Source organism: Trachypithecus francoisi, unplaced genomic scaffold (genome assembly GCF_009764315.1).
Source record: "Trachypithecus francoisi isolate TF-2019V2 unplaced genomic scaffold, Tfra_2.0 Lachesis_group5, whole genome shotgun sequence".
Taxonomy (NCBI): Eukaryota; Metazoa; Chordata; class Mammalia; order Primates; family Cercopithecidae; genus Trachypithecus; species Trachypithecus francoisi.
In genome coordinates, this window is record NW_022681470.1 from 112,230,648 (window position 1) to 112,248,288 (window position 17,641).

Below are 17,641 nucleotides of genomic sequence, written 5' to 3' on the forward strand. Positions count from 1 at the left end.
TGAGCACATTATTCCAGAGCTGCTGGGGTAAGGCTAGGCAGGATGAACTGAACTTATTTTTGGAAGGTATCTACCCAGCCTGGGAAGCATGCTGAAACATTGTCTACCAAATACACGAAAATTAGCTGGCCATGGTGGCCCTTGCCTCTGGTCCCAGCTACTTGAGAAGCTGAGGCGGGAGGATCATTGGAGCCTGAGAAGTCGAGGCTGCAATGAGCCGTGATCACACCACTGCACTGCAGCCTGGGTAACAGAGTGAGAGACCCTGTCTCAAAAAAAAAAAAAAGTAAAAAAAAGTCAAATTTAAAAAGAAGGTATCTACCTATCGTGCACAGAAATGTCTCAAAAGTCACTGCCAATTTGCAATGACCTGACTGGACTCTCCCTGCATTTAACACCCCCATAGGGGTGGCCAAAAGTTGAATATATAATAAGCACCTGATGACTGCCACAGACATAGATATGAGTGATGCCAGTCACCACAGAGGCAGCCCCCTTCCCACTGTTCACCCACCCTTCCAAGCCGGCCAGAGACCCTCACCCAAAATGAATCGGCAAATTGTGCAAGCAGATGTTTTGATCTTTGGAGCCTTTAAAATAATGATCAACAGGGAAATTTACCAGGAGAAAAGAGGATACCTTCCCTCAAAATCTCCTTGGAGTTTACTGCAAGGCATCTCAGACAGTGCTTTCCATATAGAAGAAGCCCACAGGTAATAGATATGCTGTAGCGTTTTATCTTGTTTGATTTTTTTAAATTTACTCATTGATGATGGTGACCCACTTGTGTTTTTTTTTGTTGTTATTTGTTGTTGTTGTTTGCTATGTGTACCAGTAAGGGTTCTTCAAAATTTGAAGTGACGCGACTAAGATAAGCCTGTCGGAAAAGTGTGTATTTATAAATGTATATATCTGTTAGGGGAATTGGTTCACACAGTTTTGGACTGGAGAAGTCCCACGATCTGCTGACTGCAGGATAGAGAAGCGGGAAAGCCAGTGTTATCATTCAGAGTCTAAAGGCCTCAGAACAAAGGTAGGGGTGGGAGGCAATGCTATTAGTCCCTGATGAAGTCTGAAGGCCAGAGAACCAGGAGTGTGGATGTCCCAGGATAGGCGGAGATGGATGTCCCAGTCAGAAAGATCAAATTCACCCTTCCTCTGTCTTTTTCTTCTCTCTGGGCCCTGACAGTTTAGTGGATGCCCCCCTTCATTGCTGAAGGAAATCTTTGCTCAGTCTTCTCATTCAAAGGTGAATCTCTTCTGGAAATACTCTCACAAATACAATAATTTTACCAGCCATGTGAGCATCCCTTAGCTCAGTCAAGTTGATGCAGAAAATTAACCATCACGTTATGCCACAGGAAACCTAGAACAGAATCACAATTAATTACATTGTGCCTATTGGAGAAAAGCCTTGACTGCCACAAGATCATTCTTTAACCTTTCTCCAGGAATTGACTAAGCCACAGGTAGAGAATGGGTAAACAGAGAGTTTTATACAGGAGATTCAAGGACAGGTAGATTCATAGACTGTGATTCATTGGCAGAAACATGCACACACAATAAACAAAAAAGATGAAGGTAGAAAACTTGAAGGTATTCTTATAAATCTTTAAAAATACCATAAGATGAAACTGCGATCCCTCAAGTACCTAAGGTAGTGCAGAAAGATCCATGTGCCGGCCGGGCGCGGTGGCTCAAGCCTGTAATCCCAGCACTTTGGGAGGCCGAGACGGGCGGATCACGAGGTCAGGAGATCGAGACCATCCTGGCTAATACGGTGAAACCCCGTCTCTACTAAAAAATACAAAAAACGAGCCGGGCGACGAGGCGGGCGCCTGTAGTCCCAGCTACTCGGGAGGCTGAGACAGGAGAATGGCGTGAACCCGGGAGGCGGAGCTTGCAGTGAGCTGAGAGCCGGCCACTGTACTCCAGCCTGGGCGGCAGAGCAAGACTCCGTCTCAAAAAAAAAAAAAAAAAAAAAAAAAAAAAAAAAAAGAAAGATCCATGTGCCTTGCAGATGGCACCATGAATTAAGTTATTCTCTCTGGGCCGGGCATGGTGGCTCACGCCTGTAATCCTAGCACTTTGGGAGGCCAAGGCAGGCAGATCACCTGAGGTCAGGAGTTTGAGACCAGCCTGGCCAATATGGTGAAACCCCATCTCTACTAAAAATACAAAAATTAGCTGGGCGTGGTGGTGCGCACCTGTAATCCCAGCTACTCAGGAGGCAGAGGCAGAAGAATTGCTGGAACCCAGGAGGTAGAGGTTGCAGTAAGCTGACATCACGCCACTGCACTCCAGCCTGGGTGACAGAGCGAGACTCCATATCCAAAAAAAAAAAAAAAAAGTTATTCTCTCTGGAGAGCAATCAATTTATCTACGATAATACCGTAACACCATCCTCACCTTTTGCCTTGTAGTAATTGCCTTGGGGGACCAACTCAAATAAAGTAACCAAAAACCAGAGAAGGAATTAGTTTAAACATGATCACCCTGTTATAAAAATAAATAAATTAGAAAAATCCACATGCCCAATAGGGTAAGAATGACTAGGCAAACTATAATTTATCCACAGGAAGTAGTGATAGTCATTAAATGTTAGAAATAGGCATGCATATAGACTGCCAACATATACAGATTCTTAAGTAAAATGTTAAAGAGAAAAAAACTGTAGAACCTAAGGGTGTGTATGCACATCAATCTCACCTATCCAAAGAAGTAGGCATGAATACAAACCTAAGAGAATTTGAAGTGACACACTACGATGAGCGTATAATTTGTTTATAACTATTTAGTGAGAAGCTACTATGCTCAGGGACTGTCCTAAGTGATATGCAAACACCTGTAACATCAGTGAACAAGGAGAGACAAAAACACATGCCCTCATGATGTTGACATCTTATGCAGGAAAGCAAACAAACACAAGCACACAAATAATGTAAGACATATGTGGATGCTTTTCACTGAAGTGTCATGTACATACAGTGCACAGGCCTTAAGTGTGCTACCCTGTGGAATTTCTCACTTGCATACTCTTCTGGAATCACCTCCCAGATAAAGAGAGAAAACTTACAGCACTCCACCAGGCGCCTTCAATAGGCAACCTTCCAGTTCTCACCAGGGTCACCCATCACCTGACCTGTGATACCAAGGACTCATTTCCCTCTCCTGATTTTCGTGTAAGTGGAATGAGATCGTGTGTCCTTTCCCCTGTCTGGATCCTTTTACTCAACACGCCTGTGAGGCCCATCCATGTTTTTGCACATAGCGTTAGCACGGTTACTTTCGTTATAGCGGAGTAAGTATTCCATTATACGAATGATGGAATTATGTTCATAAACCACAGTTCATTTGCTCATTCTTCTATTCAGGGAATTTGGATTGTTTTCAGTTATTGGCTATTTAAAATAAAGTTGCTTTTGGCATCATTATACCTGGCTCTTGGAATCCATTAGGACTCATTCCTGTAGGGTGGGACTTCTGGGTCCTGGGTAGATGCATATTTAGCTCTAGTTGACACTGCCAGTATTCCAAAGTGGCTCTCCCACCAGCAAGGCATGACAGTTCCAGTTACTCCATAAATCACCAACAACTGTCAGTCCTTTCAATGTCAGCCATTCTAGTGAGGATACAGTAGGACCTACGGGTTTTTAACTTTCTGTTGTCTAATGATGTTGAGCTTCTTCACATGAGCTTATTGGCCATTTGGATATTCATTTTTGGGAAATGCCTGTTCAAGTTTTCAGTCATCTTTTAATGGGTTGTATTTTTGGATGTACAGTTTTTGGAGAAGAGACCTTTGTTGATTTGTAGTAAGTTCTCCCTGCTGAGCATTACCTGAATTCCTGACCCAAAAAATTAACAACTATTCGTGGTAACACAGCTTGGGAACTGCTGAGCTGGGAGAACCTTCCGGTGGAGCAGCTCACGGTAGAGCTTGGCTCCTAGAGATCTAAGAGCTGTGATGGAGTCAGACAGTGTGGAAGACAGGATCCTTGTTCTCTGTGATGGGAATTCCACCACCTCTGGGCATCTAAGACTTACTCACTGAGACTAGCTCTGCCTAACCATGGAAAGCACTGAATAATACTGAATATAAATAAATGAAGATCTAGGCCCAGAAAGAGGCATCCTTTCTATAGAGCACTTTATGTGGCTTCCTGCTGTAATGCGATCAGAAAAGGGATCAAGAAGTTGGAAACAGGGCCAGGCGTGGTGGCTCACACCTGCAATCCCAGCATTTTGGGATGCCAAGGTAAGAGGATTGCTTGAGCTCAGGAGTTCCAGACCAACCTGGGAAACATAAAGAGACACCATCTCTACAAAAATTTTTTAAATACGGCCAGGTATGGTGGCACACCTATAGTCTCAGCCATTTGGGAGGCTGAAGTGGGAGGATTGCTTGAGCCCAGGACTGGATGCTGCAGTAAGCTATGATCCCACCAGTGCCCTTCACCTTGGAAAGCAGGAGACCCTGTTTCAAACAAACAAAAAAGTGTTAGAAACACCTTACTAAGCCCATCATAATTTCTATGAACCCAGCTACTGCCAGGGTCACTAGCCAGTCCCTCGGCAGGAGCAGTGACAGACACGGTCTGGGCAGCCAGGAGCAAATAAGACAAGACTATATGTAGCAAATGTGGTTGAGGCTTTATTTTGATCAGGTAGGCCTAAGGCAGGGGCCATGCTACAGGAGCAGGGCCCGTAAACCAGTCAATGCTGCTCTTTCATGCAGCACGGGGACAGCTCGGGGCTGAGCTCCACAGGCGAGGGGCCAGGCAGGCCCCTCAAAGCAGACACAACCACTAACAGGAAGGAAAGTCAGGCTGGCTTTAGTGCAGGGAAGGGTAACGTTGGGAGGGAGATGTTCATGAAGGAAAGTGGGTAGCTGAGGCTTTAAAGCGCCTGCATGAGGAAGCCCAGTAAAGTCTTGGGGCTAAAGACGGGAATAAACAGGAGAAAAGGACGAGGAGCCAGGTGCTGGGATGCACAGTCCAGCTGCACTCCACAGCCTGGGCAGCAGGCTGAGTATGGGCTCCTCACTCCTACCTCCTGGCCTTCAAGGCATTACTTGTTGCCCCAGACAGCCACCCTTGTGTACAGAGGTTTTGGGAGGAAGCGGCTGGACTTCATGTAGGCAGAGATCTTCTCCAAGCCCTGAGATGGGGGAAAATAAGGCCAGAGCTCAAGGTCAGCTGCCCATGAGGGCTGGGGTAACCCCACTGCAGACACAGCAGGTCAGGGCCCTGGCCACAGCCTTTCCACATGGGCTCCAGTGCTGAGGCAACACACAGACTCTCAGGGTCCCCAGATCTGCAGAGTTAACTCTTCCAATTTCCTTGAAATAATGTCATACCATAATAACAGCTACCACTTATGAAGATTCTACACTGTGCTGGGTGGTCTATATCCAAGAGCAATTACAACATAAGCTTCGAAAATCCACTTGACTATTCTGCAAGGCTGAATCTATTATCACCATTTCTCATGTGGGAAACAGAAGTTCAGCAACTACCTCACATTCAAATAGCTAGTAAGGGGGACAGAGCTGCAATGTAGCCTGGTTCTGTCTCTCTCCAGTTCTGGCATCTTTCTGCCAAATTCCCATCCTCCCCCAAATCCCTCAGGAGGTCCTCTTGCTCTCTGACTGCACAACATTCTCCTGTTTCACAGGGAGGTTCTTGGCTTGCCTAGGTTTGCACACACAGAGGGGACATCTGAAAATGTCCGTGCAGCCTGGAAGAGGGCCCAGATCTCACCCAAGGAGCCAGCAAAACCTGGATGAAAGTGGACAAGGTGCGTTGGGCTAGCAAAAGAAAGGTCAGACCAGGCTCTAATCATTCCTTGTAAAGCAGAAAGTCTAAACCTCCCCACCTGGTACCTGAGCTAAATACCACTGTGCCCTAACCCACCTCATCTCCAACCCCGCTACCACAGACCAGGCTGTATGACACTCAGGTGTGCTCTGCACAATCTTCCCAGGATGAAATGGCCGTGTAATTTCTAAGGATTCAGACAGAGCCAGGGCTGCCTATTCCCAAAGGGCCACGCCCAGGTGGACCCTATGCTGCAGCCCTCAGCTCTCCTCCCCTCCCACCACCTCTTACATAACCCCAAGGCCACTCAGCCAGGACCAGAGCCAGAGCTGATGGAAACTAGCTGAGTAACCAGATCTCTTGATGGGGAGTGGGAAAGGAAAACAAATTCTAGGCTGAAAAACTTGTTGGACTAATGCCTCAAATTCCCAAATCTGTACTAAAGTAGGATTTGCTGCTCTCAAACAAGTTCAGCACGGGTGAGATGGTTCCCCATGAGTCGGGGCAGGCCCTGGGCCCGGTACCCAGGTGGTGCCACACACACCTCACAGGCTGCTCTGCATGCAGGCCTCTCACTGCACTCACTTCCAGGATGGGGCGGTCATCTTTTTTTTTTTTTTTTTTTTTTTTGAGGCGGAGTCTCGCTCTGTCGCCCGGACTGGAGTGCAGTGGCCGGATCTCAGCTCACTGCAAGCTCCGCCTCCCGGGTTTACGCCATTCTCCTGCCTCAGCCTCCCGAGTAGCTGGGACTACAGGCGCCCGCCGCCTCGCCCGGCTAGTTTTTGTATTTTTAGTAGAGATGGGGTTTCACCGTGTTCGCCAGGATGGTCTCGATCTCCTGACCTCGTGATCCGCCCGTCTCAGCCTCCCAAAGTGCTGGGATTACAGGCTTGAGCCACCGCACCCGGCCAGATGGGGCGGTCATCTATGCATCTCCCACTCTGCCTCACACCCTGCCTCATGCAGAGGAGAAGGTGGGTGAATAGGAGTAAAATCAGTGTGCTACTCATCTCACAGGGGGAACACTTGGAACATTGGAGGGAAAAAAGAGAGGAAGAAAGATAAAGAAGGACACTGCCCCAGCACAGAGCTCTTCAACACACACTCCTTCAACAGGGGCACCCACATATGTCCCCTAATCCAGCTCCAGCCTCAGCTCTGGCTCTCAGAATTTTCCACATGGGGGTCCGATCGTGCATAGCTTTTGAGGGTAGCTATGAATACTGCCTGTGGGTTTCGTACTCGACATCAATGCCACCGTGTGTCAGTCCTACTATTGCCAGCTGCATCCATGCTCCTAAAGTTCTCTGCCTCTTCCAAAGTGTCCTGGGTTGTGAAACCCAGGCTGGATGAGGCCTGAGGATTTTTTCTTTTGTCACAAAAGGGAGAGCCCTGACTGCCGCCCATAGATCCAGAGGCTCACAGGGAGCCCAGCACAGCCTCCACTGGCTCTGGGACCCTGAGCAAAGGCCTGACCGTCTCATTCTCAGTTTCCTTATCTCTAAAATGGGCAAGATAATTCTGTCACCCTGTAGGAATGTTGTAAAGTTCAAATTCCACACAATAGGTATAATGTGCTAGGCACGGATCCTGGCATAAAGCCAGCACTCAATAAATGCAAGTTATTCTTTGTGTAGCTCCAGGACTGGGAAAGCATCTCAAAGGAGGTAACGGAACAAGGGGCATCAAAGAGAAAGGAGGATGGGGGCATCACCTCAAATCGGGAGATGAAGTCCTTCAGATTTGGGAAGGCGTCCAAGCACTTCGGCTCAAATATACAGTGGAGGTCAAGGACATCATAGGCGAGGAAATCTACAAAGGAGATCTGCAGAAGGCCAAGAATGTGTGGGCTGGAATCTCCGTAACATAGGATGTATGACAAATCTCTAGTGTCCCCATCACATGCCCCCATTACCTTGTCTCCAACAAACCATGGCCTCTTCCCCAGGAACTGTGAGAAGTGCTGCATCATTGTAGGAAGTCCCTCCAAGTATTCTGGCTTCAGTTTCTCCTGAGGCAGAAAACAGCTGTCACCACTGTCAGACACAAGCTCCCTGCACAGATGCGGCCTCCCTAGTTCTGCGTATGGCCCCAGCTGGCCACGAGCAAGCAGCCATCTTCCCCACAGCTGGAACTGGCTTCAGTTGGACATACCAGCATTTATTAGACTCCAAATGGGTAGCTGGAGGCTTTTGTGGCGATGGGAAGGCAGAGAGGAACGCAACACTATCCCTGAATCTGTCCCCACTGACCTCCCAACCACACTCCTCTGGGTCAGCCCAGGAGCACCTGAGCACCTGGCAGGCTCTGGACCCAGACATGAGCAGAATCAAGGATACAAAGAACTAAAGGAGCTCAGACAAAGAAGTTGAAAGTTCCTCCTAGTGGAGTGGCAGAATAATACAATGGACATTGAGTAGTTTCTGGAGAGATGAGATTTTGAGCGGCTGAGTGGAAGGAGACAGAGGAACAAAGGCCCTCTGGCCGCCACTGAGCTGCCTATTAGGAAAATGCATTCATCCCTGGGCGTGTCAAGGAGAAGCACTAGGAAAAGAATAGCACGGAATTCCACAGAGGAGGGTGCTATTACTTCTCCACTACGTACTTCTTTACCCCATAGTGTGAGTCTGCGTATTCCCTTAACAGGCAGATGGAGTGAACCAGCTGGGTTAGATGACCTGTGGCAGAGGTCAGGGGTCAGAGGTGAAGGGAATTCTGAATGCATGACTTTATTGTCTAGGAACTGAATTTCTAGCTTGGGATGTACGCACTTCCTATGATTGGTGGGGACTGATTTCAAGTTTTTAATTTATAGAGTTTAATGATATGTCAGTCACTCTGCTACAGTACAGGGAACCCACCAATAGCAGTGAGGAGTTCAAATTGTGAATAGGACCAGAGTAGATGGGAATACAAGAAGCCTGGCTTCTGGCCCAGACCAGGGAGGTACTCACAAAATCAGGGCTGTAGCAGACTCTGGCCAGCTGATTGGAGACGTCCATAGCCTGGTTCTCTAAAATGTCCACACGAATCTTCTCCTCTTCTGTCTCCCCACCTGCCACCCACAAAATACACTCACTCTGAGCATCGCACCCCAATCCAGCCAAGGAGGAGGCCACTTCCCCCACACCCTGCAACAAACCACACTCACACAGGTTGTGCTTGCGGGCAATGTAGCGCATGATGGCATTGCTCTGGGTGATCCTGTGAGTCCCATCAATCAAGTAGGGCAGCTGGATGAATGGGAAACCGGGGAAACTCAGTTGGGCCACCAGGCTCCCCAGCATCCCCTTCCCATAAGCAAGAACTTATGAGAAGAGAGAAGACTGGGCACTCACTGTGCCTGCTCATGGCAGGCCTGAGATAGAAATACTGTCACATGAATGAATGAACTTGGACACAGAACATCATGGAAGGGCTGTGTAGACAGCCAGGAGTGACAGGAATTGGGCAGAAGACTCCTGATCCTAACCCCTCTAAGCTGGGGAGAGGAGATGCGGTCAGAGACACGTTGCACTTTCCCCCAAAACCGCCCCTTCCCCTGCACCTACATTGGGAAAGTCCAGGCCCAGCTTGAATTTTTCATTCAGCCACTGGCTTCTGTCATAGTCAGGAGCTGTGGTGGGGAAGATGAAGTGAAAACAAACCTCCCCAGAGCCCAGCCCTCCTTCCCCAGGACCCTCCCAAGGAGCCAGTGGCAAGACCCCTGAGACAGGTGGATCTAGAATCTGACCACTCAGTCCCACATCCCAGGGTTCAGAGAGAAAGAATCCCGGTGAGGGCTCTGGACCCCACACGACTAAGGCTTCCAGTGTTTAGGCAAGCCCTGAGGGACACCCATCCCAATTACCCAGACAGGGGCCCAGCATCCCGCCCCAGCATTCTGCCTTGCAAGGCCAGAGGGCTCTCTCACCGGGACTCAGGGAAGGGACAGCCTGCAGCTCCAGCAGGGTAGGCCTGCAGAGTCAGCCACAGGTGGCCACCATGGGTTGCTTGGTGCCAACTCAGCGTGAGTGGGCAGGGCCCAGACACGAGGGTGCCCATTACCGTCCCCCATTGTGTACTTCTTTTCCTCATAGCTTGAGTCTGTGTATTCCAGGAGCAGGCGGATGGCGTGGGCCAGCTGGGAGAGATGGCCCGCAGCTCGGGTCAGAGATCGCGGGTCCCTGACTTGGTGAATTTCTCTGCACCAGGCGAGTCCCCAGTCTACACTGCACGCACCTACGCACCTGCCCTTCTTCTTCCCCCAGTCTACACTGCACTGCACTGCACCCCACCCCCACCCCTGGCACGCGCGCGCGCGCGCACACACACACACACAGAGGCATGCACAGGCCCTCCTGTGAGAGACAGCCCTAAAGAGGAACCGTCTCTAGAGCCGGTCCCCAGCCGCTCCGCACTTCCCCGCCCACGCGCCCGGTCCCACCGTGCAGCGGACCCTCACTAACCCCACGGATGTCCCAGTACCCCAGTGTCATGGACATGATGCTGGTTGGTGTGGATTCTGCAGACAGGCCTCAGCTGGGCACTTGCGACCTCCTCTGGGGTTCCTAGTGTGCAGGGGCGGGACCTAGCGCCAGGCCCGCCCCCTCGGCCCTGCTGCGCCCGCCGATCTTCAAGGTCGTCACTTCCAACCGGCCGATCTTCAAGGTCGTCACTTCCAACCAACAGGCGCGGGGGAGGCACGGAGAAGATTGCTGGAGCCTCACTGGCTGGAAGGAGTAAGATCCACCGCTACCTCCGAGTGTTCAGGGAGCAACGTCAGGAGGCCCTAGGCGGGGCTCGACCTCGCCAGCTTCCGTAGCCCCGCCCTGGGGCGCCCCGCCCCGCCCCGCCCCGCCGCGCTTCAGACCTCTGCTGGGTCCCCAGGAACTTGGCTGAGCCCGTGAGAGTTAAGCCAGATCCTAAGAGAAAAGTTCTTTCCCAGGTTCCTTCTTCTCCGGACGTCGCCCAGCCTTCCGCCTCTCGGTTGCCGAGTTTCCACAGGCTCTGGGAGACTGAGGCTGCCAGAGTCAGACCAGAGAGAGGTCTCAGAGAGTTTAATTCAACACTTCTTGGCAACTAAGTCTTAGAAGTCTGATGGTGTGCTCTCTCTGCTGAGTTGGGGAGCGTGGATGGAGGCCATGTCACTGAAGCTGGTAGAGCGCAGTCTCTGTTCCAGATGCTCCCGACCCTTTTGCGCTGGGCCAGTTCCCCAGCTCTGAGACTGCGTCCAGCCTCAGGAAGTGGCCTGTGTGTCAAGGTGGATTCCCATGTAGGTTTGCCTACAGCAAGGCGATAGCAGCATGCACACACAAGTGCTTGGACTTCTGAGTAGTTATACTTCTCATTATACATTAAGACATTAAGAATTTGTCATTCGGAGTCTTTTTTTTTTGAAACGGAGACTCACTCTGTTGCCCAGGCTGGAGTGCAGTAGTGCGATCTCGGCTCATTGCAACCTCCGCCTCCCAGGCTCAAGTGATTCTCCTGCGTCAGCCTCCCGAGTAGCTGGGATTACAGGTGAGCGCCAGGACGCCCTGCTAACTTCTTTGTATTTTCTGTAGAGATGGGGTTTCACCCTGTTGACCAGACAGGTCTTGAACTCCTGGTCTCAAGTGATCCACCCGCCTCTGCCTCCCAACGTGCTGGGATTACAGGCATGAGCCACGGTGCGTAGCCTGTCATTCTGCGTTTATCCATCTTGAGCTGGGAAAGATAAAATGTCTAGGTCCAATTGTGAAAATGATTTTTTAAGAAAGCTAACACTCATGAGAATAATAATTATGACAGAAACAGAACTGATATTGTTACATTAGTATTCACCCATTTGGTCATTCCTTTATTGAAATAACAGTTGTTGAGATCTTACCATATTCCAGGCACTGGGAATAAAACAATCCTTCAAAGATATTGTACTTTGGCCACCTAAGACTAGAAGTCAGGTGGGAACTACAGGGGAGAGATTTTGAAAATACGGGACACTTCTTAGTGTTTTTGCACACTGAGAGGCAGTGGAGTGGGAGAGGGGTTGAGTGCAGGAAAGAGCAGTGCCTGCTGTTGCAAGGACTCTGAGGAGCCAGGAAGATGGGGCCCCGGCCCCAGGTGCCTTCTTCAGAAGGAGGAGTACAGCTCTGCGGAAGGCGGGAAGGACTGGAACAGCAGGATCTCCAAAGTAAGGGCCACAGTGGCCACGAGGATCACACCAGCATGGGAAGTGGGTCTGTGGACAGGGATCGGGAGCAGCGGGGATGGGGAGGCAGAAGTGGTACCCTGGGGAAGAATGTGCACGCTGTTGTCAGTTCATTTTCTGCATGCCTGTGAGATCTAACCGGTTCATTGTGTGTTCACATTCTGCATTTCCTTACTTACGTTCTGTCTCAGCCTTTCCATAATTGAAAGAGGGGTTTTAAAGCCTCCCATTGTTAATGTAGAACTGTCTATTTCTCCCTTCAGTTCTGTCAAATTTTGCTGCATATATCTTGTTTTATTCCTACTATGGGAATTGCATCCTGTATGAGAGAAATCAGTTATCCTTCCTGGATGGTCTACCAGATTACCTGTGCTTTCCTCATTTTAGAAGCTTTTGTTTTTTTTTTTTTTTTTTTTTTTGAGATGGGAGTTTCACTCTTGTTGCCCAGGCTGGAGTGCCATGGCGTGATCTCGGCTCACCACAACCTCCACCTCCCGTGTTCAAGCAGTTCTCCTGCCTCAGCCTCCCGAGTAGCTGAGATTACAGGCACACACCACCATGCCCAGCTAATTTTGTATTTTTAGTAGAGACAAGGTTTCTCCATGTTGGTCAGGCTGGTCTCGAACTCCGACCTCAGGTGATCTGCCCCCCTCGGCCTCCCAAAGTGCTGGGATTACAGGTGTAAGCCACTGCGCCTGGCCATTTCTGGATATCTTTTTTAAGGAAACATGATTTCCTGATGGGATGGTAGTTTTAAATATCTTGCAGTCTGTAACAATTCATTGGAATCACAGGGTAAGTTACTGTGCAGTGGACAGAATGAGCCTGATGTCATGTAAGAAATAAGATTTTAGTGGAGCACTGATTACACTGGTATTAAGTATCATTTATTACAATAGGAATGAGTCACTTTTGTGTTCCTCAAGATGGACAGATTCCTTGAGTAGAATTAAATAGTTTCTGCAACGCATGCTCAGATGTCTCTGAAGAAAGCAAACAACCATGGTAGCCAGAATAAACCCAATACTAGTCCTGATTGATTGGCCTTGTAACGGCCTCAGCAGAAGCAATTTGTTGGCATGAAGTCCAAGTGCAATTGTTGCAAGACTGAAGGTTGGGATTAATGATGTGAGTGAAACATAATTACCATAAGGAGCCAGTTAAAGGGAGTTGCCTAGTGAAGTTTTTAAAAGGACAGCTATGAAATTTTTGTCAGCGGGGTTGTTAGATTCAGAGTGGCAGCAATGGTCTGGAAAAAAAAAAAGTATAAGAAAATTTTGTTTTATATTAAGTGGTAGACTGAGAACATACGAGGTCAGAAGTAATAGGATGAGGGCCAGGTACAGTGGCTTGTGCTCATCATACCAGGTACTTGGGAAACTGAGGTGGGAGGATCACTAGAGCCCAGGAGTCTGAGGTTGCAGTGAGCTATGATTGCTCCACTGTACTCCAGCCTGAGCAACAGAGTGAGACCCTGGCTCTAAAAAAAAAAGAAAGAAAGAAAAAAAAGGAAGAAGTAATAGGATAAAAATAAGGAAGCTAACATTAATATTTTAGATGGCTTCAAAGTAGAATAATAGCCAGGAAAGGATATTGGGTCAGAATGTTAATCCTTATCCAGAGTGCTGGGCAGAAGCTATCCACCTCTGAAGTCAGCATCTTCTGCAGCATACCTAAGAATCTCAGTTGAAGATTTCCAGTGGAGGCCGGGCGCGGTGGCTCACGCCTGTAATCCCAGCACTTTGGGAGGCCGAGGCGGGCGGATCACAAGGTCAGGAGATCAAGACCATCCTGGCTAACATGGTGAAACCCCGTCTCTACTAAAAAATACAAAAAATTAGCCGGGCGTGGTGGCGGGCGCCTGTAGTCCCAGCTACTCAGGAGGTTGAGGCAGGAGAATGGCATGAACCCAGGAGGCGGAGCTTGCAGTGAGCCAAGATCGAGCCACTGCACTCCAGCCTGGGCGACAGAGCGAGACTCCATCTCAAAAAAAAAAAAAAAAAAAAAAAGATTTCCAGTGGAATGGGCGTCCCAGAGTCAGGAGGAAATATTGTATGTCTTTTGAGCAAGGAAATAGTTAACCTAAGGATCCATACTTTGGAGTATTACTGCTGCGTCAGTTGTTAACAGTATCTGATAAGGTCCATTTCTTCGAGGATCAAACGTAGTTTATCTCAGGTCTTTTCCAGAACACTCAATCTCTTGTTGTGAATCATAGGTGAGTGGTTTGGAAATGCAGATCATATCTGTTGATGATAAAGTGGAAGATATTCTATGATGCCCTTGCAATTCTTAATCATATTTCATCATCATTGTAATAGGACCAAATCAAAGATTAGTAGTGAAATTTTCAAATACATGGACGGGCCATTTTTCTTTTTCTTTTTTTTAGAGACAGGGTGTTACTATGTTGCCCAGGCTGGAGTGCAGTAGCTATTCACAGGTGCAATCATAGTGCAGTACAGCCTCAAACTCTTGGCGTCAAGCAGTCTCCCACCTCAGCCTCCTGAGTAGCTAAGACTACCAACGCGAACCACCACACCCAGCTTGGCCTTGTATTAATTCATAACGAGGTAACCTGTTGGTTCCAGAAGGGGTTGATCTTACTCACACTGAAGCTAGAGGTAAGATTTTATTTTATTTTTATTTTTCAATTTGAGAGCAGGTACTGTTTATTAACTGACCAGCTTAGAAAAATAATCATGGAAGACACCTTAGTTCATTCTTCTAATAAGCCTGTTGATCTGGTCCTCCCTGTTGCCAGCATCTCCACCTTCTACAAAATGGGTGGTCTTTTCCTTCATTCTACCTAGTGGAGAAGATAATTTGAAGGGCCACAGGAAGTTATTTGTTTCTTTGCAGAGTTTTCCAACAGTATAGATCCCATGAATCAGATCCTCCATGCAGATGATGCCATATTTACCAAGAGATCGAGCAATCAAAGCATTGTCTGTCAAAGCAATTCACTTCTTATTGATTTTGCCATAACCACGCTTGTAGATTAGTTCATTTACTGACTTCAGATTTGGGTACTCCCATGCAATGTGTGGCTCTACAATCCTCAGCATGTTAACTGAAGCCTTGTTGAGCTTCACAAAGGTTCCATTGAAGATTTGATGAAGGCGAAAAAGCTGCAACACCTTTCGGACCTTTGGGCTAACACCATTGATACCTCTGATGCTGATGACAAACACCAATGTGGGTTCTGCAGGCACATAGAAGTTGCCAGCTTTTCTTGCCCCCCTCGCTAGTTGAATTTCAGTTCTATACATCTGCCTATTCACTTTTTCACAGATACGCTTCCTCCTTGTCTTTTGAAGCATCTTTTGGGCAAACTTATTTCTCAGGCACTTGATCTTCAGTTCTGTGAAATTCGTTTTCTTTTTCTGAAGGTTTTCTGGCACAGCAGGAACCTTCTTCTTCTTCTCTTTGACACCCTCCATGGTTCCAGCCAGAAAAGAGAAGATTTTAGACCACTGGAGTTTAAGGGAGGTTTGTTCATCTTAGCTGCCAAATTTCATTGGTTCTCTCTGTTTTTCCTGAGGACCATGGATGATAAGGACAGTAAAATTTTGGGGTAAAAGGCAAACTTTACAGAGTTCCTTAGTAACAATACCAGTAAAATGAGTGTCGTTGTCGTTATTAGAGAAATAAGTGGAAATTTCCAGGTTGGAAAACTAAATCAAGCGGAAATTTTTGCCACAGTTATAACAGCCATAACTCTCCAGCAAGGAAAAGCTTTAATCATCCATCTTGAAAGAGAAAATAATAATAATAATAATCAGAACATATTTATAGTGCATTGCAGGAGGCATTCGTATAAAGTGATTGGAGGTCTGAAGGGCCCTTGAGATTTTAGTTCTTATTCATATCCCACCTTTGCATTTACTAGGATCACATTGCTGGCAGTAGGACAAGTTTTTACAATATCCTTAGGAATACCTCTAAAATTGCCCCCACCAATGTTGGTTTAGTATTGTTGCCAGTTTATCCCTGCTATTATGAGTAATGTCACAAAGCATTTTTCTGAAATTCCACTTTAAATTATTTGGCATTATGTGTCAGCTATCCTGAGAGCATTAAATAATCTCTTTTGCCATGAACACCCAAACTTTTCCCACTTCCAGATTTGTTCACTTTTCTACTTTTTGGAATCAGAGGTTTGTCTCTGACAGTTAAAAATGGCCTCTTTGAATCCTCTAAGACCCCTCTTTTCTGTGTGATTTTCAGGAGCATTGATCTTGGTGACACTACTTGGGTTAGCATGGTGGTCCGCTAAAGTATTACTAGAAATTCTGGGCCTTTGTGCATTGAATGGTGGTCTACTTTTATTACAGCTATTTCCTCAGGTAACAGCAAAGCAACTGAAAGTTTTATTTTTCATCCGTCATCCAATTTTTGCAGGTTTTTGTGGAGGTTAGAAAACTCTTCATTTTGGCCGGGCGCGGTGGCTCAAGCCTGTAATCCCAGCACTTTGGGAGGCCGAGACGGCGGATCACAAGGTCAGGAGATCGAGACCATCCTGGCTAACCTGGTGAAACCCCGTCTCTACTAAAAAATACCAAAAACTAGCCGGGTGAGGTGGCGGGCGCCTGTAGTCCCAGCTACTCTAGAGGCTGAGGCAGGAGAATGGCGTAAACCCGGGAGGCGGAGCTTGCAGTGAGCTGAGATCTGGCCACTGCACTCCAGCCTGGGCGACAGAGCAAGACTCCGTCTCAAAAAAAAAAAAAGAAAACTCTTCATTTCCAAAGCATTCCCAATTCACAGACTCCCTAAAAGTGCATCTGCCATTAGTGTATATGCTTACTCTTTTACACTTTACCAGCCAGCAGACCCAGATGAGGGCAATTATTTCAGTCATTGCAGCTGATTTACTTTCTGGAGTGGTCTCTACTTTAAGGGTGAATTTAGGTTTGTGATAGCATTTTAAAATACGAACAAATAAAATCAGATCAGGGCTATCCAAGGGAATTTCCAACAAGATGTTTTAAGAGCATGTGAAAAACACTGAGAGTTAACAGAATAATTTGGTGAAAAAAAGAGCCTCTAGTAATCTGGTTGTAAGACAACTGAGTCATTTCACATGACAGAGCCAAATCCTAATTTTACTCCTTTAGTACATAATTTTTTTCTAATAGATTATAATAAAGGCTCTATTAATATTCCTTTATTTGTATGCATTTAGGCATACACAGATATATAAATATACAAATAGGTAACAAATTAAAACTTTTTTTAAGTTGTAATAAAAACACTTAAAATGAGATCTGCTTTTTAGCAGTGGAGGGCGTTCAGGTTCTTGGCATTTTGTTTTTTTGTTGTTGTTGTTATACTTTAAGTTCTAGGGTACAGGTGCACAACATGCAGGTTTGTTACTTATGTATGCATGTGCCATGTTGGTGTGCTGTGCCCATTAACTCGTCATTTACATTAGGTATATCTCCTAATGCTATCCCTCCTCCAACCCCCTACTCCATGACAGGCCCTGGTGTGTGATGTTCCCCACCCTGTGACCAAGTGTTCTCATTGTTCCATTCCCACCTATGAGTGAGAACATGCGGTGTTTGGTTTTCTATCCTTGCGATAGTTTGCTCAGAATGATGGCTTCCAGCTTCATCCATGTCCCTGCAAAGGACATGAACTCAACCTT

At 47.3% G+C, this 17,641-nt stretch overlaps 1 protein-coding gene and 1 pseudogene across 7 annotated transcripts; both read right to left on the reverse strand.

Annotated features, from left to right (window-relative positions):
- Positions 1-796: 796 nt before the first annotated feature.
- GSTM4 (glutathione S-transferase mu 4) lies at positions 797-10,623 on the reverse strand. Of its 6 annotated transcripts, XM_033198816.1 has the most exons (9): positions 10,268-10,621; positions 9,867-9,942; positions 9,371-9,435; positions 8,971-9,052; positions 8,774-8,874; positions 7,735-7,830; positions 7,534-7,644; positions 4,364-4,477; positions 797-1,366 (listed from the first exon to the last, which is right to left on the reverse strand). In XM_033198816.1, exons 1-8 carry the CDS (start codon positions 10,301-10,303, stop codon positions 4,364-4,366), a joined length of 681 nt encoding a protein of 226 aa, XP_033054707.1. In that variant the 5' UTR covers positions 10,304-10,621; the 3' UTR covers positions 797-1,366. The 6 variants fall into 6 exon arrangements, with proteins under 6 accessions (XP_033054707.1, XP_033054712.1, XP_033054708.1 ...); XM_033198821.1 differs by lacking the exon at positions 4,364-4,477 and having other exon boundaries at positions 10,268-10,620; XM_033198817.1 differs by lacking the exons at positions 797-1,366; positions 4,364-4,477 and adding an exon at positions 4,635-5,160 and having other exon boundaries at positions 10,268-10,617.
- A 4,008-nt stretch (positions 10,624-14,631) lies between these two features.
- LOC117074985 lies at positions 14,632-15,434 on the reverse strand (annotated as a pseudogene). Its single transcript, XR_004433803.1, has one exon. The product of XR_004433803.1 is annotated as a 60S ribosomal protein L7-like (transcript).
- Between the last annotated feature and the right edge of the window lie 2,207 nt (positions 15,435-17,641).